Source organism: Rana temporaria, chromosome 1 (genome assembly GCF_905171775.1).
Source record: "Rana temporaria chromosome 1, aRanTem1.1, whole genome shotgun sequence".
Classification (NCBI taxonomy): Eukaryota; Metazoa; Chordata; class Amphibia; order Anura; family Ranidae; genus Rana; species Rana temporaria.
Genome location: NC_053489.1, coordinates 416,809,793 through 416,836,020, shown reverse-complemented (window position 1 = coordinate 416,836,020; position 26,228 = coordinate 416,809,793). Strand labels below are relative to the sequence as shown.

Genomic DNA, 26,228 nt, shown 5'->3' with positions numbered 1-26,228 from the left:
CTGTCCCAATGGCCAGATGAAGGCAAGCACAGGTGGAAACTGCCCCCGGGCCGCAGTTTGGAGACCACTGCATTAGAGCACAGTGTGGTCAGTTCTCTAGCTGTGCTGAGAACTCAGCCTGCTCTCCTCCAATGATCAGACTTGTCCAGCCAGAAGCACCAGCAAATGTTTTTGAAAACTATGCAATTGTTGTGCCTTTGTTTACATCTGCAATGGGAGTACATCTGCACTGGGAGTGCGCATCTGTCTTGAAGGACATGCAAGTGTCATGACTACTACTACTACATGTCATTCTAGGGACATTGATTCTTCAAATGCAAAAGCATCTTATGTAACACACACACACACGACCCCACCACCCCCCCTTCCCCCCATACATAGATATTGTACAGGAACGGGGCGTGGGTAGAAGGCATATTTTTCCTTGGTATAGCCTGTGGCATTGTTAATGTGACTCCTTCTTTAGACTAGAAACAAGGAGCTTAAAGTAAATGTAAGCCCTCAATTCAGTTTAAAATTAAAGTGAAAGGCAAAACATTTGTGTATAGATATATATATATATAACATTATAAATATCATTTTGTCCCTGTTTTAGAAGTGATCGCATACACTCCTAGCTCCTTATGCAGCTTAGAACTGAGAGCTGGGGGAGGAGACACAGCATCACACTGATCTTCCCAGGGAAAGGCTGTGCAGAGGGGGGGCAAGTACAAGTCAGGACAAGTATGATCATTGGAGGAGAGCATAGCTAGAGAACTGACCACACTGCATAGTGTGGCCAGTTTTAAGGCGGAAAGCAGATGGACTGACAGGAATACCAGGGATTTCACACAAAGGACTCGATACAAAGAGAACAAGCGACTTTTTTCAGTACATAGTACAGCAAGCACATACCAGGAATATGAAATTATGGGTTTACATACTTTTTAATACTTGCCATTCTATTGTGCAGTGTGTTAAATCTTCACACTACTGGCACTGATGGTACTGGATACCTGGTTTTCTCCAGGGCTCCGTGGTTCCTCTCACTGGTTGCGATGCTACTACAGAATATAGTAAAGCTGTCTTCCAATTGCACACTGCAAGCGTAAGTATTTGGCAGTCTTCAGACTGGCCAGACAGGGATTACTTTGATGCGGCTGGCCAACTTGAACATGTAGATGTGCCAAGCAGAAATCCCTGATCTAAAGGCAAAGTTTGTAAAACTGTGTTAAGGTGCCCTCCGATAATAAAGAACATTCATCTGAACGCTATTGTATCCCCTGTAGCGTGACTGAAATTCCACTGAGAAAAAGGAATGTGAAAGCTACTTTCAAGTTACGCCTTAAGTTTTCTTGTATTTGCACTTTATGAAAAAGTCTGCATATAAAAAACAAAAACAAAGTTAAGTTACCTTTGTTTTGCCCTAAGGACGACAAATGTTGTTCACTTACTTTTTAATTTCCTCTTCTACTATGTTTACTCCATCGCTTTGAGGGTTCAGAAATCGGTTTGTTGCGCTACCAAAGTCACATAGCACATAATTCCCGCTGTCATTTAGCAGAATGTTTTCAACCTTGAAGACAAAGAAAAATAAATGTCGTATGCTGCCGAACACAAATGATAACCTATTTTGAAGCACAACCACAAGTGATGCTCGTGATTTTATAAATTTCATATGCAGAATCAATGTCCTCTAATTTGCACAATAGTTTGTAACTTTTTTTTTATTTAAATAAGGAACCCATCGTGATATGGGATGTTATGAGAAGTAATAATTGCATGATGGAATTTTGTGAGAAATATCAATTAAATGAAAATCTCTGCATAGCTTTAATAATGATTTAAAGGAAACCTATAGAGAGCAATATGAAGTAATATAGGCCTTCATTGCTGACCTCTTTCTAAAAAAGAAAACATATGGCTCTACTGGCTATACTTACATGTAGCAAGTGAACTCCGAAAACTGTCAGAACTCCTTTTCTACACAATTGTTCTGGGTCAGGAACTCAAAGAACCATTAGATCAGTGGTTCTCAACCTTCTTGTGCCGTGACCCCCTTGATAAAATTTCCCAAGTTGTGGGGACCCCTAACAGTAAAATTATTTTTGTGCCTAAACCACAGACATTTAGCGCTCCCTGAGTCCTTTTAATGGCAATTATAATCACACTCACTGTGTCTCCGGCTTCACTGTGTCTCTGACATTGTGGTGTCTCGCAGCAGTGACACTTATGCCGAAATCAGGAGATGGGGGTCTCCTCCAGCCCATCCAACTTCACATTCCTCAGCAGTCAGCTGACCTCTAGTCTCTGCCCCCAGCCATGCTGTGAACTGAATGGGCGCCTGCAAAGAGGCTGAGTGGGTGGCCGTGGGCTCCAGGAACAGCCCAGCTGGGCAACCACAGGCTCCAGGGACAGCCCTGCTGGGTGGCCGCAAAAAGGCTGGGAGAGTGGTGCGGGCTTCAGGCATAGCCCAGGATTCGGTGACCCCTGGCAAATTATCATTTGACCCCCAAGGGGGTCCCGACCCCCAGGTTGAGAACCACTGCATTAGATCAACATGACAGACTGGCAGTCAGCATTTTGTTAAGGATAAAAAGTGGAGGAGGTAAACCCTCTCAAGTTATTGTTTGTATTGCCATCTATGTCCCCATTGGGAAAGTTTACCCTATACTTGTACTGGTGAAGCCCGTTACAAGAAAAGAAAGTGAGGTAATATCCCAATTTTTAGAGTTGTCCCCAGATCAAAAGGTAGATGGGAATCTTCAAATGGAGAATCATGTTTTTGCCGACGGGATTCCTCTCAAGCCTGCCTTGCATACAGACGTTCAGACCAAATACAGACGTTCAGACCAAATACCGCCCGTCCAAAGCGCGGTGACGTACAACGGGACTATAAAGAGGAAGTTCCATTCAACCGCGCCACCCTTTAGACTGCTTTTGCTGATCCTTGTGTTAGTAAAAGTTTGGTGAGAGACGATTTGCGCTTTTCAGCCCGTTACAGCGTGACGAATGTGCTATCTCCATTGTGAATGCTAGTTTTAACAGGACGAGCTCGCCCGTCTCATACTTGATTCTGAGAATACGCATTTTTTTCCCCTCGGAAAAGCATACATCCCAACGGAAAAAAAAAGAAGCTGGTTCTCTTTTTTTTTTTCTGGCAGTTTTCTCATCTGGAACACTGCCATGGAGCATACACACGGCCGGTTTTCCCAGCCAAACCAGTCGTGTGTACGCGGCATAAGAGGAAACACCTTAACTTCAATAGATTTCCTCTCAGTACCTGCTGTCACTCTGGGACAGAAATTAAGGGAAATTTCCCAATGATACACAGACAGAAAAATAAAAAGATAGGCGTTTCAAGCCTTTCCCACTTTATCCAAACTAAAAAAGAAAGTTTTGGCTATACATACACTTTCCTTTTATTCAAGGTGAATACATGGTAAATACATCCTATATAATGGATGGCATTGATTTCCTTATTATGGGTGTTGCATGATAGAATGCATGATGGTAACCAGACCCTTTTTCAGATAGACAAGGTTCAAGTTATTTAAAGCTCTGACAAAAAGGACCACATCATGCAGCTGTGGGAACAGGAAATCAACCCACAGAAGTGTCAAATTCTGCAGGATCGGGGATATTGGTGAAACTATGGATCAGTAGGGATAAAGGGGAATACCTAAACTGCTACATTAAATATCCAGATCAAATATTTTGCAGGTATGTTTTCATATATACACACACACACACACACCACAATTTTTTTTTTTAGTAAGCTGCGATATACAGAACATGCGAACCAGAAAGTAAAATAAGAAAACTACCTTTAGGTCTCGATGCACAATCGGAGTTTTGCACTGATGAAGTCTTGCAACAGCTTCACATGCGTCGCAGAATATCCTCAAAACCTCGGCCTCCGTAAACCCAGATTGTAGCCTCTGATTCATTTGATTCACGACTTGTCCAGCTGACAAAAAAAATAATCATTTCAAAACAGAACTGCACAATAGATTTCCACAAACACAAAAGCCAGTATCTGATTTTAATGTCACTAAAAACTGACAACATTTGGTTAAATTATCCAGGTCCCTCCGATTCCTACCGTATTTAATTGTATTGTAACTGTACTTTCTTCCCTCATGTTGTAAAACACTGCGCAAACTGTTGGTGCTATACAAATCCTGTATAATAATAATAAATTACCCATCGTCTTTTTTGTCTGCCAGGGACTTGAATGGTAAAATATGTGCACATAAGTTCCCAGGCTGCCTGTTCTTCGCCATTATTCTACCTGCTAGATTTCTCATTCATAATATTATATGACAGAAACTACACCATTTGCAGTGACACTTTCCTAACTGCAGTAAAAGATCAGAGATTCTAAACTGGATAAGAAGCCAGGGGAAGCAGAAATGGGAACTACATCAGGAACATCTTACCTCTGCAGCCCAAAATATCAAGGAAATTTGTGAGTTTGACTCTCAACAATTTTTAGTAAACATTTTTAATGTAGTGCTTTAAACCCCAAAGAGGGACTGAACCATGGTAAAATAATTTCCTTTGAGTCTATCGAGTGAATTAGGAATGCTTAGAACGTCAGGTCATACTGCTGCCTACAGGAGAAATGGACAGCTCCACCAAAAAGCTATTGGTCAGCACAGGATATCCCCTCCCCCAACCATCACGCTCAATTTTTGTAGCAAGTAATGAAAATAGCGGGGAGGGACATGTGTCCCTTAATGTACTCCAACAATGGGAGTTTATAGTAAGTACAAAAATCCAATTTTTTTTCTCATCCATCGAGGGACACAGAAATTCTTGGACCGTTGGCTGGCTGAAAGGGGTCCAACAGAAGGGGTGGGAAGCAACAAATGCTGACAGACCTGAGAAAAACCTAGGGACTGTCTGCAGCTAAAAAAGGCATTTGAGGGATCCAAAGCCTGAAGATCGCATGAGATATGGCTTGAATATCTGCCTGTTAGAACTTTGAAATAAACAAAAAACCTCATGGTAGCCTTGCAAACTTGAAAAGGTTGCTTGGTGTCAAAATGACCAAGGAGCACCATACAGATCTAGTAAAAAAAAACACAAGGGGAGAGACACCTCTGGGTGTAGATTTTAAGACAATGTAGGTAATTTAAGACAGGTAGGCATTAAAAAATCCCAAACATGTTCCTTTCCTGCTGGGGCAGGAAAGAAGAACATTAACCGAAATATAAAACTCAATAAACATATTTTGAAAAAAAAAAAAAAAAAAAAAAAAAAAGAAGAACATTTGTAAAACTCTTTAACTGGATACGTTTTACCTGAATGTTTTTTACGCAATATAAGTTTAGCTCCCAAACCCCAACCACCACCTTGATGAAGAAGCGTGGCAGCCACGTCACACGCAGCCTCATGAAATGCGTCGCTTGCCAGTGACATCATCCACCCTTGCCTGCCTACACCACTGCGCTCCAGGCCTCGCTCTAAAGTTTTCCTCCACCGCAGATGTCTTTCTCCATCTGTCAGCGGTGTGTGTCGATTCCAGCAGCACAGCACCCCAGCAGGAAAGGAACGGACTGACCGACCTGATGATCATCCTCATGTTTGGGATTTTTTAATGCCTACCTGTCACTTCTTAAATGTAAGTTGCCTGTATTTATTACTTCGCTATTAAATGGTCTTAAAATCTACACCCAGGGGCGCTTCTCCCCTTGTGTTTTTTTCTGCAGAATTGGAACATGGTTTCTGTTCCCCCTTGATGGCTGCCCAGATAGTGTGTGAAACCCCTGTATTATCATCTTCCCCTGGCCCCTGGACTTCCTGTTACATACCCCTAGAGCTCGGACTCTCTTTACTGCATAATTGTTGCGCACATATCCATGTGCATTATGATTTACACTGTTGTAATACTGTGAGATACCCATTGCTCTAGTTTTTTTGCGCATTTACTTGTGTACATAACAGATCTAGTAGAATGTGTCTTGACACCAAAGGATGGGTTTGCCTTGTCTGACTGAATGATCTTTCTGCAAGGTGGCCCAAACACCCAAACTAGAATGTTGATCAGGGGATGACACTCTGACAATGACCAAGTCCCTTGCAGCGACAAGGAGACCACCACACCTTATAAGCTCAACAAGCTGGCAACCATCAGAAGGATCTTCCAAAAGATAAAAAAGGACTCTTCTATTTCAAAGCCAGATTCCTGAGCCACCAGTCCAGGAATAACTTGGACCTAGGTGGGCAAACAAATCTGTCTATACAGGGACATCCCATGGTGATAGAATTTCATGGTATGGAGGTCTGGAATAAAATAGCAATGGAAACACCGGAAAGAAAGACTACCATCCAGCCCAAGACTCTCCTGCAAAAGGGAAAGGTCAAATGACTCCTGGACTGGAGAACCCATATAAGAGTTATGAGAATCGGAAGCTTCTTATGTAGAAGACTCTGACCCAAACTGTGCCCAGGACTACACTCCGAACAATGCATTTATTCCAGCGACAATTTCGAAGGGAGTATGATCCATCTTAACCACTCCAACATCTCAACTGTCAAGACGATATTGTCCAAAGCCAATGTCAACTGTTCCCTCAACAGTAGGTTATCCTACAATGAGAATTCCAAAATAGCACAGTATGGGTAATACTGGGCCAGCACCTTGGTGAACACCAAAGGCGGAGACCAGAGGCTGAAGGCAGGGCCCCAAACTGGTACAGTGCCATAGAAAAGTGAAGGAAATGCTGATGCACTGAAAAAAAATAATCACTAAGAACATATAGGCATGCAACCTCGATGTGCACTGAATCCTAGAAAACCTCTGTGGTGCAGGGAGGAAAGTAGAGACCTGGTGGAAACTCTTAGAAATTTCTTGACATTGACAATTTAGAATCCTAGATGAGGTGAATGCTCCTATTGGGTATAGAAACAGTAAGGTTAGAGAAAAAAAAAAACTAAAACTGGGGAACATAGGAACTGGGGCAATAACACCTAGTTACAGAAGCCCCTAGAGGGCTCGATAGAGATCGGTTAATCTGTGCAGTGACACGGGAAGGAGATGAGAAAACCAGGTGGTGTCAGAGAGTGAAACTCCATTTTGTAGCTCTGGTGAAATGAAAAGGACATTTCTTAATTGAAGAAGGAGAAAACTCAGTCTGATCCTGTCTGTGACTTGCAGATATGGAAACAGAAAAAAATGCTTTGCCTCTGGAGATTTTGGTATGGACACCCCAGATATACTGATCTGACTTAAACATAGTCCTGTAAACTGAAACACAGATATGTAGTCACTGCAGACAGGGACTGTTGGAGAGAGAACATGCAGTGTAGATAAACTGGAACTGCTTGAATAACTGGAAAGCTATTCTTTAGGATTTCCATATGCAGGTTAAATTCACAAGTTGCTATAGATAATTCCAGAAATTCAGGGCTGTTGCAGAGAGAACACCAGTCAAAAACTGTGAAAACCTGCACCTACTGGATGACTGACTTGTGACTGATTTTATTTGTCATGAATCTACCAGGACTTGTTGGCTGACTGGAGAGGTTTCCAGGAGTTAACTTATCTGATATGAATCTAACAGCAGCTGTTGATAGCAGAAGTTTTCGAAACTCCCGAGGATACTAGCAGAAAGGTGAGACACGATGGTTGCGGGGGAGGTTATCCTGTGCAAGGCAAGAGTTTTTTGTTGCCCATGTCTACTTCTCTTGTAGGTGGCAATATAACCCAACTGTTCCCGTGTCCCTCAGTGGACAAGAAAAAAAGTGAAGATCTGTTACGTTTTAGAGAACATCTGGAAATGTTGCATGTGCCTAAGTAGTACCTTGAAAATTTTATATTTTATGTTGAATTCTACCCAAAATATACAACTGCATGTCTTAAATTATGGGCGTGCACATGCACTGCCATGCCTACAGCTTCATAACAGTAGATCTGCAGTGTAAAGCCTCATACACACGATCAGTTTATCCGATGATAACGGTCTGAAGGACAGTTGTCATAGGTTAACCGATGAAGCTGACTGATGGTCCGTCATGCCTACACACCATAGGTTAAATAACCGATCGTGTCAGAACGTGGTGACGTAAAACACAACGACGTGCTGAAAAAAACGAAGTTCAATGGTTCTCACATTTATAAAACAAACATTCTCAAATAAATGCGACAGACAAACAATCCACCAGAGAACCAGGCAAAAGGGAACGTTTTGTGCCATTTTCATGCAAACCATAATACTGACAGTTATGAAAAACTATGTTGCATTTACAGTAATCGGTCACAAGCTCTTCCCAGGTGCCTGGCAGAAACAGCTCATATGATTATAAAAGCAAAATGTTGCTTAAATGTGACTATAGCTTAATGTTATTACAAGTTTGTTTTCCATTTCAGTCAGAAGTTAGCCCATATGGAAAAAAAATAATCAAAAATTCGCAGCCTGAGCTTATAGGTGGGATCATATTGCTCCTGTGTTAAAGCTGAAGTTTAGCATTTTAAATTTTAGATACAGTACAAAACACAGGTATGTGTATTGGTATGTATCCCATTGCCTGCAAGTAAAAAACACCCCTGCGATGTCTCCTTCACAGCCCCTGAATACCATCCTGAGAAGCTGTCTTCCAGTGCTGTGTAGGTTAAGAGCAGCTGCTGCTACTGAGAAAAGTTGGGCCACTAACCTGCCCTCGTCTGCCCTCTTTGCCATTCACAAAATTTATAATACACTTATTACACAATGGGGGTTATTTACGAAAGGCAAATCCACTTTTCAGTTGAAATTGCACTGAAAGTGCACTCGCTGTAAATCTGAGGGGGACGTGCAAGGAAAAAATAAAAAACGGCATTTTAGCTTGCACATGATTGGATAATAAAAATCAGCAGAGCTTCCCCTCATTTCAGAACTACCCCTCAGATTTACAGCTACTGAACTTCCAAGTGCACTTTCAGTGCAATTTTAAGTGCACTTTGCACTTGTAGTGTAAAGTGGAGTTGCCTTTCGTATATAACCCCCAATGTATAACATTCTGTGAATGGAGGAGGAGCACTTGTATGACAGAGATTTTCTGCACTCACATACAGAAAATTATGTATTGTGGAAGTGAAGTAATACAAGCAATAACAAAAAAAAAAAAGCAGAGAGGGCAGAAGGGGCAAAGAAGACAAAGCAACTTTTCTCAGTCGCAGTATTCAGCTTAACAGCACTGGAAGACAGATGCTCAGGGCAGTATCTGGGTGGCAACTGACAGGGTTATTCCTGCACGTCTAGAATTTATTATTTATTTTTTCCAATAAACTAGCATATTTTCACATTATATGTGTACACAGTAGGTGTAAAAAAAGTTACCTCTACAATATTCCATTAGGATAAGGATCTCCCAGACATTATCATTGGTAGAGTTAATGGCACAGTCTATATATCCAACGATATTTTTATGTCCCGATAGCTCTTTCTGAAAAAAGAGGAAAGAGATTTAATATATACATATAAAATGTCTACATTAATTATGACTGTAAGTAAAAGTATGCAGTTTGTTACCAAGAATACTCTGGATTTGGGGTTTCCAGGACCAGCTGTACCAAGTGAAACATAGAAAATGTCTAAAGGAAATTAATGTGGACTTATAGTATATTCAAAAATTGACTGTTCCTTCTTGTTGATTCTCTCCTAGAGTAGGCCCCCTGCAGACTAGTTGGTTATAGCTTTTAGTCCCCTTTCACACTTATACGACTTGTACCACGATTTTGGACAGCAAAATCGTATGACAAGTCATTCTCCTTGATTTTCAATGACTACCTTTCATATTGGCATGAATTTAAGTCGTGCCGACTTCAAAGTAGTTCCTGCACTTTCTCTTCTCCCGCTCTTCGGTGCCTTCTCCGTGCTCTCCTGTGCTTTCTGCCGGGCTCCGCTATCTTCTTGCAGCTCTTTTACTAGCGGCGGCCTGGTCATCCCCGTCATTCCACAGGACTGTGACATCCTATGGGGCGGGGTCACCGGGTAACATCACCCGGTGACCCCGTCCCATGCCTATAAAAATGGCTGCGCACTGCACACACGGCATTACAACCGGAGGGAGCATCGTGTCAACATCGGGACAAGAGAAGAGGGAAGAAGCCGACGGGGGAAAACCGGGCTGAAGCTAGTAAAAAGAGCTGCAAGAAGATAGCGGAGCTCAGCAGAAGGCAAAAAGCACCGAAAAGCACGGAGAAGGCCCCCGGAGAGCGGGAGAAGAGAGTCGGAAGAGACCCCTGGAGTCGGAAGAAGACCCCCTGAAGTCGGAAGAAGACCCCCGGAGCTGCCTAATAAATTACTTTAAAAACCTGTGTAGTGTTTTTTTTTCCTTGACACTTCCCCCCTAAGGTGTCGCTCGTCCCCACCCCCTTTCCTGACCGGCCAGGCTGGTGCTCGGATAAGGGTCTGGTATGGATTTTGGGGGGACCCCATGCCGTTTTTTTGGGGCGAGGGTTCCCCTTAAAACCCTTACCAGATCGATAGGCCCGGAATGCCAATGAAAGGGGAACCCATGGCATTTTTTTTCTTTTCAAAAAATATTGGCGTGGAGTTCCCCCTAATTATTGGGGGATCAAAGTCGGCGTCCCTGCTCATTGAAGTCTTACTTCAAGTCGTGGGGCAAAGTCTGATCCACAGTTGTATGACTGTCTTGTTAAAATCACAACCGCATCGGTAAAATCGCACGACTTTGAAGTTGCATAAGTGTGAAAGGGGCCTTACTGCCTGGGCAACTAATCAGTGCCATAAATGTTGACATAAAAGGTATTGTTAACATTTATCTGTACTAGAAAAACTGCTCTTCCAGGCTCCTTCCAGCCAAAGGCCTAGTTACTTAGTTACACCATCCAGGTTTAAGTTATCAGAGAATAAAAATGGAAACACTGAAGCATCTTCTCCAGGAAAGAGAAGTGTTTCAACACTTGTATTACTCCTGATTTATACCAGAGAGACTGTTCATATAGCAAGAGTATAGGTCTACTTTAAAAACAACAAATATACTTCTTCAAGGGTGAAATGCAGGCAAGAAACAAGGTTACAAAAACAAAATGAATAGGGAACACACAGGATGACACAGGAAGTATATCTTCGCAATTTTATAGCATAACTATAATGCAGCATAGAGCTATGACACCCCTAAATACAAATATACAGTGCTTTGCAGATTGAAATTAAGACACACAGTTTTTGTTTTATCCAGCTGTATTTAATAGTGCAATTTATAACATTCAAGTGAAAGATATACATTCAAGTTAAAGATATAACACCAACATGTCAGAGAAACAAGTATAAAAATTCAACAGAATCACAGCATTGGAAAGAGGATCACCCCCCTTATGCAAGTATTTCTTTGAACTAAATTTGCTTTAATTACAGCCTTTAGTCTGTCTGGGATATGTCTCTACCAACTTTGCACATCTAGACTTTGAAATATTTGCACACTCTTCTTTGCAGAACTGCTCAAGTTCAGTTAAATTTGATTGTGACCGTTTGTGGATTGCAGTCTTCAAGTCATTCCACAGATTTTGAATGGGGTTTAAAGCGGGGGTTAACCCTAAAAAAAAAATAGGTGAGATTATTTGCATGGCTTAGTGCCCAGACATAAAGTGGACGTTCACCCTAAAAAAAATTCTAACATTACATCCAGCATACTAACGACATGTAAAGTATGCTGGTATTTTTTTTTTTCCGTACATACCGTTTAATTGTTATTCTCGCCCAGGCTTACAGGTTCTGATTCCCACGGGACTGGGCGTTGCAATTGAAAGCTTAGCTGATTGACGTCTGGTGAAAATCTTCCCATGGCGCATAAAGCGCGTCACCAGTTTTCCGTAAATAGCCAACCTGCGAGTCGGGCTCTATATGGCGCCTGCGCAGTCAGCTCTACACGGCGGGCGCAGGCGCCGTATAGCGCCAACTCGCAGGTCGGCTATTTACGGAAAACTGGTGACGCGCTTTAGGCACCATGGGAAGATTTTCACCAGACGTCAATCAGCTAAGCTTTCAATTGGAACGCCCAGTCCCGCAGGAATCAGAACCCGGAAGCCTGGGCGAAAATAACAATTAAACGGTATGTACGGAGAAAAAAAAAAAAAAAACAGCATACTTTACATGTCGTTAGTATGCTGGATGTAATGTTAGAATTTTTTTTAGGGTGAACGTCCACTTTATGTCTGGGCACTAAGCCATGCAAATAATCTCACCTATGTCTCCTTCAACCACTGTGTGGTATTTTTTGATGTGTGCTTTGGGTCATTGTCATGTTGGAGGTAAACCTTCTCATTCACAACTTTTTGGCAGAGGGCAGCAGATTTTCCTCAAGAATTTGATGGAATATTGCCCTATCCATTTTTTATCTACCCTGACAAATGCTCCAATCCTTGGTGCAGAGAAACACCCCATAACAGGATTATACCTCCTCTGAAGCAGGAATCTAGAGCACTTGTCAGGACTGAAGAAAAATGCATGGGGCAAAATCCTGTTATGGGGTGTTTCTCTGCAGCAAGGATTGGAGTATTTGTCAGGGTAGATGAAACATGGATGGGGCAAAATTCCATAAAATTTGCTGCCCTCTGCCAGACGATTGTCAATGGGAATGCGGTTTACCTTCCAAGAAACGGTCCACATACTGTCACCATCAAATTGAACTGAACTTGAGCAGTTCTGCAAAGAAGAATGGGCAAATATTGCAAAGTCTGAATGTGCAAAGTTAGTAGAGACATATCCCAACAGACTAAAGGCTTAAATAAAGCAAAATGTGGTCCAACAAAATACTGACATAAGGGGGTAATCCTTTTTCCAACTCTCAGGGATTCTGTTTTTGATTTTTTTCTTCTAACATGTTGGTGTTATATCTTTCATTTGGATGTTATAAGTTGCACTAGTAAATACAGCTGGATAAAACAAAAACTTTGTGTGTACGCGGCCTCAGTGTCTTTATTTCAGGCTGAAAAGCAACAAAATGTGGTTATATACTAATATTATAAGTTCCTCTTCCCCTAAAAGTTTTTTTTTTTGTCCCCCCGCTTTTCGCGACGGGAAAAAATAGAACATGTTCTAACATGTTCTAATTTTTCCCCCGCAGTTTTTCTGTCAAGAAAACTGCTAGGGAGCATACACACGGCCGGTTTTCCCGACCAAAAGAAAACATGGCAGTTTTCCCGTTGGGAAAACCGGTCGTGTGTACGAGGCATTCTTCTATGGAAAACAGTCAATTTTTGGATTTCCCTGTACTTTGTCTCTGTGACAATGAATAAAAAGAGAGGTGTATATTCCCAATAGGTTACAGAGAACAATCAAAACTTGATAAGAGGGTCTAACCCAGGGCTCGACAAATCCCAGGCGCCAGGTCGCCATGGCGACTAGAAATGGTGTCCTGGCGACTTGGCTTGGAAGGTGGGCAAAAAAATAAATAAAATAATTTTTTTTTTTTTGAGAGCTGGTGCCATCTGGTGGTGAGCCATTGGTATTACAAGTTATTACCACCAGATGTGTGAGCTGGCGCCATCTGGTGGTGGCCGTTGGTATTACAAGTTAAGCATTACAAGTTAAACAGCAATTCTAATGTAATTTTTCACTATTTTCACTGCCATCTTCTTCCCTCTTCTTCCCTCTAATTAGAACCCCCAAACATTATATATATTTTTTATCCTAACACCCTAGAGAATAAAATGGCGATCGTTGCAATACTTCTGTCACGCCATATTTGCGCAGCGGTCTTACAAGCGCACTTTTTTGGGAAAAAATTACACTTTTTTTTTATAAAAAAAAATAAGACAACAGTAAAGTTATCCCCATTTTTTTTTTATATTATGAAAGATAATGTTACGCCGAGTAAATTCATACCCAACATGTCACGCTTCAAAATTGCGTCTCGCTCTACCAATCGCGGCGATACCTCACGTGTGGTTTGAACACCGTTTACATATGCGGGCGCTGCTCACGTATGTGTTCGCTTCTGCGCGCAAGCTCGTCGGGACGGAGTGCGTTTTCTGGCTCCTAACTTTTTTGGCTGGCTCCTAGATTCCAAGCAAATTTGTCAAACCCTGGTCTAACCCTTCTCCACTCTTGGCAAAAGGGTAAGGGGGGGGTTATATGTAGAGGTTGCACACAAATAATAGACTTGCAGTTCTTTCTTAATCCAACTGTTATTGGCCAGGTCAGAAGATGGTAACATTTTAGATATGGGTAGCTTACAGCTGAATCCATAGGCAAACATAATAATTAAAAAAAATAATGCATTTTTACATTCGTCTATTTTAGGTACCGGATTCTGCCACCAAGATAATCTATCTGTATTACTCAACAGCAGGAGAAAAAGACCGGCCACTGTTTTGCCCCTGCGGTCTACCAGTACGGTATATTTTTGCAAGTAAAACAACTGCTATGCATGTTTTTCATTGGTATATTTAGCAGTTTTCCTGAAGTTCAGCCAGGGTTCCAATTCTCATCACACACAATTTTTTTTTATTCAGTTAGAGCCGGTTCACACAGGGGCGACCGGGGATCCGACTTGAAGTTGCCCCAAGTCGTGTGGTTGAGAAAATCAATGGAAGTGAATGGAGCCGTCTTAATACAGTGTGTATTAAGACGGCTCCATTCACTTCCATTGATTCACTTCCAGTCGCTCCGACTTCAGAAAAGGTTCCTGTAGTACTTCAATCAGACTTCTAGGCAACTTGTACCCATTGATTTCAATGGAAGTTGCCTCAGAAGTCGGATCACTGTCTTAACTGAAGCAACAATACAGGAAGAGAACATACATTTCTCAGGCAAACCCCTCCCTCCCACAGAGCTGATTGTTGTTTGATTGGCCATTGAATGAATGAATGAATGAATGAATGAATGAAAAACTTAAAGCGCGGTGCATGTGAACTGAATCGCTTCTGGGCGCTAGTTGTTCGTGTCTCATGACATCAAAAGAGCAGAGTTTTGATCCGTCTTCTGAAAGTCAGGTGGTTTTCCTCCAACCGAATGCTGGTTGGTAAAGCGTTCCATAGTCTAGGACCCTGAAAAGCAAACCTTCTTTCTCCTTTGGACTTGTATTTGGTTTTTGGTACCCTGACCAGATTTTGGTCGGAGGATCGCAGAACGCGATTCAAATTGTGAGGTTCTATCTTGTCGCAAAGATATTGCGGAGCCTTCCCATGGATGCACTTATGTGTGTCAGGCAGAGTGCTTTAAATGCAATTCTGTCTTTTACTGGCAGCCAGTGAAGGGTTCTCAACGAAGGTGAGATTGATTCCCATTTTTTTTTCCCAGTCACCAGTCTGGCGGCCGTATTCTGAACGACTTGCAGACGGGAGATTTGGTACTTTGGGAGTCCGAGGTACAGGGCGTTAGCATAGTCCAGTCTGGAATTCACGATTGTTCCCACCACGACTGCTACGTCTTCTTTGGGGATAAATGGAATAAGTCTGCGTAGTAGGCGCAACAGATGGTGCGCTCCGCTGACTACTGACCCTATTTGTGCGTCCATTGTCATGAAGGTGTCGAAAATGACCCCGAGACTTTTGACTTTGGAGCTAGGGGTGATGATTTGGCCCAGAATGGGCGGGGGTGTCCAGGTTGTTGCCAGTTGACTCTTTCGGCTGGCGTGAAACATAAGGAGTTCTGTTTTTGAACTGTTGAGTTTAAGATAACTCTTAGTCATCCAGTTTTCTATCAAAGAGAGACATTTCTCTAAACTGAGAGGATGATCATTTTTGTTGCAGATGCGAAAATACAGTTGCGTATCGTCTGCATAAGAGTGATAGAGTAGTTCTTGGCTACTGATAATATCAAAGAGAGGGCGAAGATAGATGTTGAAAAGCACCGACAGGGGGGATCCTTGGGGGACTCCACATGACACCGTGCGCTTTTCCGACGTGAAACAACCCAATTTAACTGTTTGTGATCAGTTTTCAAGACAGGAAGAAAACCATGGTAAATCACCTTCTGCGACTTCTGCTACCTTGGCTAGTCGCATCAGTAACAGTTTGTGGTCTACCGTGTCAAAGGCTGCGCTTAGGTCCAGCAGAACCAGGAGACAAGATTCTCCTTCGTCTGCGGCCTCGAGGGCATCGTCCCATATTTTGAGTAAGGCCGTTTCTGTCCCGTGTCCGGGACGGAAGCCTGATTGTAATGGATCCAGTAGATTGTGGGTATCTAGATGCTGTTGCAGCTGTTGTACCACTACTTTCTCCATTATCTTGGAGAGAACATTTAGGCCTGTTATGGGACGGCGGTGAGTTGGGTCCTTGGGATCCAGGTTAGGTTTTTTCAAGATGGGCTGGATTGTGCCCTCTTTCAACAGGGATGGCACTGTGCCTTCCTTAAATGACTGGTTTATAAGCTGTGTGATGGGTGGTGCCAGGATGTCGGCACATTCCTTCAGCAGTTTGGTGGGGATGATATCATTGGGCGATGTGCTGTTCCGCAAAGCACCAATGATATTTTTTGTGGTATCGATGGAGATCGGTTCCAGAGTGAACTTTGTTGATTGTAGAGCGTTTCTGTGGGTGTTTTGTGGTTGATTGATGGTGGGGTTGAGGGGGGTATTGTTTTGCATGATGCTTTCCCGGATTTTTTCAATTTTGTTGATGAAGAAATCCGATAGTTCATTGCAGAACTCTTGGGTGTCTGAGTTGGGGACTTCAAGACATCCTGGATTCATGGTCTGGGTGACCATCTTGAAGAGTTCGCGGGGGCGGTTTAGGGCGCTGTTAATCGCCATAGAAAAATGATGTTTCTTGGCTTTGAAGATTTCTTTATGATATCGTGTTGTTATTGCCTTGTAGATGATGAGGTTATCCTCTGCAGGACTTCTTTTCCAGGCGGCTTCCGCCCTTCTGCGCTCTTGCTTCAGAAGCGACAGCTGGTTGTTGAACCAGCCGGACTTTCTTTTTCGGATGCAGGCTTTGCGTTTCGGTGCTACTAAATCGGCTGACTGTAGCAGGGCTGCGTTTATGGCATCCAGTGTATCTGCGGCTGTTTGATGTGGATGGATTGTTTTGATTCTGTTTCCCAAGGTAGATTTGAAGAGTTCCGAATGGAGCTTCTTCTGAGATCTAGCCCAGTGTATTGTCACCGGCTTGGGTGCTTTTATCACTGGGGGAATTTTGGAGATTATGAAATTAATTGCATGGTGGTCTGTCCATGGCAATGGTTCATTTTCTAAAATGCTTATTTTCAGATTTTGTCTGAAAATTAGGTCGAGTGTGTGACCTGAAGCATGTGTTGGCCCGCATATAAGTTGCTGTAGCCCTAATCCCTCCAGGTGATCAATGCAGGCGTCCGCAATGGGATCCTGTGCGGAGTTGGCCCACAGATTAAAGTCCCCGAGCAGCAAAAGGTGTTTGCTGTTAAGGGTATAAGTGGATATAAACTCCGTTAATGATGGCAAAAACTGTGATTTTGGCCCAGGTGGCCTATAGCAGAGGAGAATGTGAACAGTCTCCTGGGGGGAAGTTTGAAGTTGAAGAGTAAGGGTTTCCATGAATGGAAGAGGATTTTGAAGGGCTGGCTTAGTGATTGTAATGCGATTCTTGTGGATCACCGCCAGGCCTCCTCCTCTTTGCCCTATTCTGTTTTCCGTTATAATGCGATAGTTTTCTGGCACCAATTCTCCGAGAATGGTGTTGCAGTCGTCTGAGAGCCAGCTTTCTGTAATAAAGAGGCAGTCTAGATCGTTTTGTAGTAAGAAATCGTGGATTTCTAATCGGTGTTTTACTGCCGATCTTGTGTTGATCAAAGCACATGATATGTGCTCGAGCTGGGTTAAATAGTTAAAATTTTTGATGGTCGATCGTCGATCGAATCTCAAAAGTTGCTCTATTTTTAAGGCCTTTTTGGTGACGGCTGGTAATGCTGTTGCGAATTGTCTCAGACCCCGAATAGAGTCCGCAGAGTATCGCAGATTAGCCATTGTCGCCAGTCACATTGTCGTCAGTCTTTCCTAATTGCGGCGGCCGCGAATGAGGCCTGGTCTGGCGCGGATGCGGGAAGAGCCGCGAGACGCCGGACGTGATGGGTGGAAGACTGTCCAAGTGAGCCGTCACTCGTTGAGTCTTCTCTCCCCGATTGGTCCAGAGGAAGGCGAAAAACCCCAGGCGTGCTGTGCCAATCTGTGCATTTAAAAATACAGTATGCAATGAATTCATAAATACAAAGCTGCATAAATGTGTGTTTTTTATATCTAAGTGGAGTTTGGCTCTAAAGAGGAAGGTTACACCGCTCATAAGTATGTATAGTTAACCAGAGGCATTAAAAAATCCAGTTGAATCTGGAGTCATTTTATGTGGCTACTCTGACCTAACGTCATTGCAGTGTCTGCTGTATAGCATTTGAAGGTCACCGTTGGGGTCATATTTGTTGCCTTAAGTTGCTTTTTAACAAACTATAGCCTGTGAACGTTCTTATGCAGCGAGCCTGCTGTGTCCGTTTTATCCAATTACTAAGCTTCAGAAACGATGTTGGGTTTTGTTTAGTTATTAGAGGTTAACACGCCCATCAGTCTATCCTGTATGTGCTTTATTGAAATGCTGTGTCTGCCTACCACTCATGTGAAAGTCAAGAGAAACACAAGTAACCATGTACTGTACAGTTCCTACAGGCTGTAAGTAAAACAGTGTGTCTAGTGCCTGATGTCACTGGAGAAGAATGTGTTATTTTCTGTCTTTTTGTTTGTGTGTGGATATGTGCATTAATCGAGATCCTTACGACAGAATAAAACAAGCTTTACAAAGCTTGTGTTAAAGCAGTATTAAACCCAAAAGAAAACATTTATTTTATTGCAGCTAACTAATTCTTAGATGTGATGGCTGCATTCGTCGTCTTTTTTTTATGCTTGCTTTCTTCTATTTTCATCTGGTGATCCGACCAGCAAATTTGTTCTTTTTCAAAAGCACAAGCTCTCCGGCAGAATGTATCAGTTTACATGGATGAGATAAACCATTTAACACCGACGGGGGTAATGATCATCTTTTATTTATTTATATAAACATTTATCCAAAAGGAACAAAAAAAAATGCTTTAACTAATTATAAAAGTATGGGCTGGAGTTTAGCTTGGATTTCTAAATCTGCTAATACATTTAACACTACCCTCCCCCAGACTGACAATGCTACGGTCTGCTGTGCCTCCTGTGTTTGTTCATTCAGAGTGATGTCTGTATAATACAGGAGTTGTGCTACTGATCAGATCACCAGGTGAAATCAAAAGGAAAAATTGGTGCAGCCAGCCAGCCAGCCACCACATCTAATGATTGGTAAGGTGTAATAAATAAAAATTTTGGTTTTGAGTTTAAGAGCCATTTCAAACCGGGCATCCCACAGGAAAGCGATGTGCGTTCCTGTGCGATTCACATACATTTCTGTGTGGTGCACATCAAAAGTAGTGCTTGCAGTACTTTCGGAAACGCAATGCAACTGGATCACGTGGTACTTCTGCACCATGCGATCAGGTGCAAGCAAACACACTGGGGGACCTGCATTTGGGGTTTCATTGAGATAATATTGACAACCACTGCAGATCGCAAATGCAGTGTGTGAAATGCGGGCAGAACACATTGTTTTCCTGCACCACATTCTGGTGTGAATGGGCAATTATTCCCTTCTAGATTGTAAGCCCTTCTAGATCAGGACCCTCCGATTCCTTGTGTATTGAATTGTATTGTAACTGTACTGTCTGCCCTCATGTTGTAAAGCGCTGCGCAAACTGTTGGCACTATATAAATCCTGTATAATAATTCATACTCTAACTATTGTACTTAGAAATTGCGTATATCAGATTCCAAAAAATGTGTATAAATTGACTATTATTAAAATTATTGGGCAGAAAAGCATGTGCTTATCGCTAACCTCACCACATGTTATAACTAAGATGGTGACATTTCATTATAATAAATAACAAAACTAAAAAAAAAAAAAAACACTCGGCAGAGAAGTAGGAAAGGGAATTTTTAGTAAATGCTGAGATTGTCCAGCATGCTGGAAATATTTTGAAGGGCACTTGAGTAATGACCATCACTGACACTGCTACAGACTCTAATGCCTCGTAAACACGATCGGGTTTCCCGGCCGTGTGTATGCTCCCCCCGCAGGCTTTCCCCATAGGAAAACTGCCAGGTTAAAAACCGCCGGGAATCCCAGCGGGAAAAAAGGAAACATGTTCTAATTTTTCCCGCCGCGATTCCCATTGGTTTTCCTGTCGGGAAAACTGCCTTGGAGCATACACACGGTCAGTTTTCCCAGCCAAAAGCTGCCATGGCAGTTATCCAGGCCGGAAAACTGGTTGTTTGTACGAGGCTTTAGGCTGAAGAAATGAGAGGTTGTGGAGCTGCATTGTTTTTTCTTGCATCTCAGTTAACCTACTCCGCTGTCCTGGGGTTACTCACAAAAAAAAAAAACAGAAATAAAGTGCAACTAAAGGTTCCTATAAGACAATTCAAACAAATATCAAATACAGTTACTGTGTAATGCACAAGTCTCAAAGTAAAACAAAAACTTTATTTGCCCTCCCTGATTGAGCCAAATCCTCCATTATTTATGTCTCTTGTGCTTCCCTTCCCAGACACTGCTGCTCACAGCAGGATGGTTTCATCAACAGAAGCAGTGGACAGGACTATTTTTATTAGAATTTTTATTTATACTTATACATTTTTCTCCCACATTTGTCACCTTTCACGTTTGTGTGCGTTTTTCACGGATGAAGGGTGCGAGTCCTCAGGCTTACCCTGACATCTAGAGGGAGGATGTGTGGCCCTCAGGTTCCTTCCTCATCTGCCTTTAGGGGTCTCTCTTCGGGAGAGCTCCCCTGACTTTCGGCGATGGCTTTGGCTGTCCCAGAAGAACAGGGCCTACCAGGCCTTCTGGCTGGGCAGACCATGTAAACCTATGTCCCCGTCAGGAGCCTTGCTCCCTGGGGGTCAGGGTAGAAGCCCTACTCCGGGGGGTGGACTAAAGCACACCCTTAAGTGCACTTTTTTATGTGTTTACATGCAAAAAAAAATTTGCACCACCATGGACTAAAAAAAAAAAAAAAGAAGTGTTCAGGACTGGATGTGGCTAGGTAGTGTTTGACATGGTTAGGGCTAACAGTGCTCACAGCCACACCACCTGTAACATCTACTTGTCCCACTGCAGTGCAAGCGGACACAGCCTACATAAGATTGACAACTCTGCTCTGAAATCAGGAGCAGTACAGCGTCAATGCCACACCATCACAGCTCCGTTAGTTGGGCTTCACTGGCAGATTCTATAGGTATAAAACCCCCCTCCTCTCCTGAAGACTACTGGGATGTATGACATCATTGGCCTAGTCCTGGAAACCAGGAAGTAACTGGCGAAATGTAAAACAAGTAAATATAATATACTTTCCTATCTATCCACTAATGCTAGCCGCATAAGAATAAATATAGCCAATGTTGACTGAGAGCGCAAAGTTCCGCATTATGCAAAAAAAAAAGTGCTACAAACTGCATTGAACAGAAAATATACCTCTAGGCTTATGAAAAACGAAATGTTATTGTTCCTCAAGCTATCAATGCTCCAACAGCTCATAACAAGAAATGTTAGCTCTCAAAATATCACTTTCTGACACCAAGTACAGGATTTGTGGGTGGTTATGGTGCACACAGTTCTACTGCCCCAGAAGCAGGATGTAGTGACAGTAGATCTGTTCTTATTGTCCATAGCAATCAATTAGGTTCTCTCATTCTCCTTTACCACACTCAAAGTATAAAAAAAAAGGAATACAGGATTTGCCATCAGCAGCACAAAAAGTTCTTTAAAATGATTTTATAAAGCACACAACAGTTATATTTTTCAGATGTTTAACAGCATCTAAAATAAACTTTTGTGTTCAGAAAAATCTGGTAAAGCTAACAATGTCAACCATGGAGAGATGCAAACATTGTGGTTAGTGTTTAAAGACAAAGACGAGATCAAAAGTGAAGCGGAACTTAAATAGGGAATTTTTGTAAAACAAATAAACAAGAATTCACAGACTCTCTTACCATGCTGACAAAGTTTAAATCATTTTCTTATAAAAGCAATGGAGATTTCAGAGGTTTTCCCCTAACTGACCAGCAGTTAAACATTTCAACACAGTAAAATGTAGGAAGTCCATTCTTACACCAAAGAGATGACAACATAAATGTATGCTTGCAAAGCAATCTAAAAGGTTCATTTTGCAAGCATACAAATTATACGGCTGAAATGCCACGTAAATTTGGACTTTCTATAATAAAGTGGATTGAGCATCAATATACAGTGGGGAAAATTATTATTTGATCCCCTGCAGATTTTGTAAGTTTGCCCACTTACAAAGAAATGTACGGTCTATCATTTTTTTTATAATAGGTGTATTTTAAATGATAGAGACAGAATATCAACTAAAAATCCAGAATAAACACGATACAAATGTTATAAATTCAGTTGCAGTACAGTAAGTAAAATTAGTATTTGATCCACGAGCAAAACGTGACTTAGTACTTGGTGGAGAAACCCTTCTTGGCTAGCACAGAAGTAAGATGTTTATTGCAGTTTGTTACCAGGTTTGCACACATCTCAGGAGGGATTTTGGTCCAATCTTCTTTACAGATCTCTAAATCCTTAAAAGGTTTCTTGGCTGTCGCTTGGCAACTCGAAGTTTCAGCTCCCTCCCTAAATTTTCTATAGGATTAAGGTCTGGAGACTGGCTAGGCCACTCCATAACATTAATATGCTTCTTCTTGAGTCACTCCTTTGTTGCCTTGGCGGTATGTTTTGGGTCATAGTCATGCTGGAAGACTCATCTTCAGTGTTCTGGCTGAGGGAAGAAGGTTCTCATTCAAGAATTTACAATACATAGTTCCCCGTCCATTGGCCCCTCAATGTGGCAAAGTTGGCCTGTACATTTATCAGAGAAACTGTCCCGAAGCACAACGTTTCCATCTCCGTGCTTGACTGTAGGGATGGTGTTCTTAGGGTCAGCATTTTTCTTCCTCCAAACACAGCAAGTCAAATTAAAGTGGAACTTACACTTATTTGTCTGTCTCCCCCCCCGCCTCCGGTACCACAACTGTCACCTTTTGGCTGGGAGCAGATACCCGTCTTTGGCAGGTATCCTCCTGTCGAAGTGGGGGGTTCCGGGCAGTGGTGCATTACGTCACAGCTCGGCCCCCTCCTCCTTTCCCCACCGCCAGGTCAGTAGTAGAGCACAGCGGAGCCTCACGCATGCGCTGTAGGGACCTGCTTCAATAGCGGGTTACTTTACTGGCAATGTCGGTGGCAGCACCTGACAGCTGATGGAAACATAAGCTGCGGTGCCGACATCACGGGACTCCAGGACAGGCAAGTGACCTATTATTAAAAGTCAGCAGCTGCAGTATGTGTAGCTGCTGGCTTTTAATTTTTGCAGGGGTGGGCAGAACTCCTCTTTAATGCCAATGAGTTCAATTGTGGTCTCATCTGACCCAGCACTTTCTCCAAATCCTTTTTTGAACCATTTAGATTTAATTTGCAACTGTAAGGCCCCTTTCACACTGAGGCGGTTTGCAGGTGCTATTGCGCTAAAAATAGCGTCTGCAAACCGACCCTAAACAGCGGCTGCCGTTTCTCCAGTGTGGAAGCCTGAGGGCTCTGCGGGCGGTATTAACCTTTTGTTGGCCGCTAGCGGGGGTTAAGACCGCACCGCTAGTGGCCAAATTCCCGCCGCAATTCCGACGGTATATACTGCCAATGCACCTCCCGCTCCAGTGTGAAAGGGGCCTTAATGTGCCTTTTTGATGAGAGGGACCTTGCGGGTGCTGCAAGATTTCAATTAATGGCAGCATATTGTGTTACCAATGGTTTGTTTGGTGATCCCAACTGCCTTGAAATCATTCATTCACAAACTCCTCCTGTGTAGTTCTGGGCTGATCCCTCACTTTTCTCATGATCATCCTTACTCCGTGAGGTGAAATCTTGCATAGCGCTTTCAAATCCGCTCTCAGGTGCTGCCACCGCCATTCCAGGTAAGCCAGTTCCCTACTGTGCATGCATATAGCACGCTGTGCTGTCTAACTGGCACGGCGGAGGAAGAAGGAGGGGAGCTGTCTCCCGCCTAAAAGGTGCAAAATGTGGCACCGGAAGTTCCACTTTTGGTTTAGGTCTTCCCCCTTAATGTGTTATCCCATTCAGGGCAGCTAAAGTGCTCAGAGTTTTTAGTTTTTAAGTTTTGGTTAAAGTAGGGAGTTATTAGAATCCCAAACAGATTTTTCTCACTGTGTCCTTGTTAGGAAGAATCTGTTGATCGAAAAACAACTGAACAATGTATGGCCAGCTTAACTTGGGCTCCATTCACACTTGTGCAGCTCCACAGTTGAGCAATTTCCATTCTGACTTTAATGCAACTTTGGATTGGTGTAACTTGGACGCAACGTTAGCTGTTGACTTTGGCTTTGACTGTTGCACAACTGTCGCAGTGATAATGAGAAGAAACTTTTAAAGGGTTTACATTGCAGTCTGTGGCAAGTCTCATCAAAGTAGTGCAAGAACCTTTTTAAAGTTGCTGCGACTTTAAGTCACATAGATTTGAAACTCTACTCTCGTCGTGAAAAACGGTCGTGTATAGGCTTTAACGACGGGGGAAAAAACGCGCATGCTCAGAAGCAAGTTATGAGAAGGAAAATTTGCATAATCAGCCCAAAGGGTGGCGCCATTCCAATGGAACTTTATAGTGCCGTCGTACGTGTTGTACGTCACCACGCTTTGCTTGAGCATTTTTTTTTTTCCATGACATGGCATAACCCCAGCCAAAACTTTATTTTAGAGAAGTATAGGAACCTCTCAGTTTTTACTGCTTTTTGGGTGATTTCTCATCAATTCTTATGCTAGTAACAACTTTACCACCAAGGCAGGAACCAATAGAAAACCTCCAACAGGGACACCGGCAGTAATTAAAAGCAGACAAAAGAGTCTAGCCTACCCCTAGTAAGCTAAAATGAATGCTGTATTGGTGTCTGTGTTTTGGTTGTCGATTTCTCCTCATTTCCAATCCTGGTGACCTTAACACTGGAACAAGTAGTAATGGCATATCTCTGCAATTGGGCCACAGATAAAAGTACACACTAATAGAATTTCCAGCCCTTCTTCACTATAAAAAAAAAAAGTTTTAAGTAGGGATACACGCTAAAGCTGGATGCTTGGGAATGGGCTAAATACACAGATTAAACACATCTAAAAGTATCTGATATAGGCGCAGAATGATTGTATTTCTGTTCATCCTGTGCTGAGATTTACACAGCTCTGCCATGCCACACAACACAGCCCTGTCTTGAAGCCATCTCCTTACAATGCCACCATGGAATAGACAGTAGAAAGAGAAGCAGCAGACTGATGACTTTTATCTGTGTCACCATTTTTTTTTCTCTGGTCAACATGCTTCTTACACTGCAGCTCATTGAACTGGCCCTCTATGCTGCTCCTCTCCCCCAGTCTAAGCTACACCATACAAAGATTTTAAAAGGCTGTTGTCAAGTCTAAATACCGGTACATTGCTTGCATTTAAAATAATATATGTAGAGATGTATTAAAGTGGTAGTAAAGGCACTTGCTTTACAGGTAAGGTTACAATCAGGCTTACCTGTAGGTACAATGAATATCTCCTAAACATACACTGCTTAGGAGATATTCTCACATCGGCAATAACTGATGGCGTCACCCACACATGCGCAGTAACACGCTGCATTTACCAGGGCATACAGTATACCATAGAAAGCAGAGAACCATGCCACATCCAGGGCTCCCCTGATATCATCGCAGCTCCAGCCATTCAAAAGGAATGGAAGCTCTGGGTGTGCCATGACAGCGCTGTAATGAAGGTGTTCCGTTTACAGGCAAGTCTGTCATTATGACATAAGCCTGGACGTTATGGTGTAACGCTGTAGGGCACCCAATAAAAATGTTTTATTTTGTTTGCAGTTTACTATCGCTTTAAATAAAGGATATCTAAAAAAAAGGTAAAAAAAAAAATTGTTCAACCAAAAAAAACGTACAGTGTATACCCTGCTTAACACACTGAGCGAGTAACGATAGGCAAGTGTTGGAAGCCAAATATCAACTTCACCTAAACTGCATAGTGAGCTTCTGGGTTGTTTAGGAAATTGCGGTTTGCTGGCCTTTTAATAATGAGAAAGTGCTCACAGATTTACTTTAATGATCACAAAAGATCTGCAACCAAAAGCAAAATAGACATTTAAAACAATGGTATCAGCATAAAATCCTGCCTGTTCTTCAGTCAGAATTCATTCTAAAC

At 42.5% G+C, this 26,228-nt stretch overlaps 1 protein-coding gene across 1 annotated transcript in view; it reads right to left on the bottom strand.

The window, feature by feature from the left end:
* Positions 1-26,228, bottom strand: part of BMP2K (BMP2 inducible kinase) — a 254,314-nt gene that overhangs the window by 116,898 nt on the left and 111,188 nt on the right. Inside the window, exons 3-5 of the mRNA XM_040324981.1 lie at positions 9,306-9,411; positions 3,807-3,949; positions 1,434-1,555 (exon numbers count right to left, since the gene is read on the bottom strand). Coding sequence (XP_040180915.1) covers positions 1,434-1,555; positions 3,807-3,949; positions 9,306-9,411 — 371 coding nt within the window. The remainder of the gene's footprint in view (positions 1-1,433; positions 1,556-3,806; positions 3,950-9,305; positions 9,412-26,228) is intronic.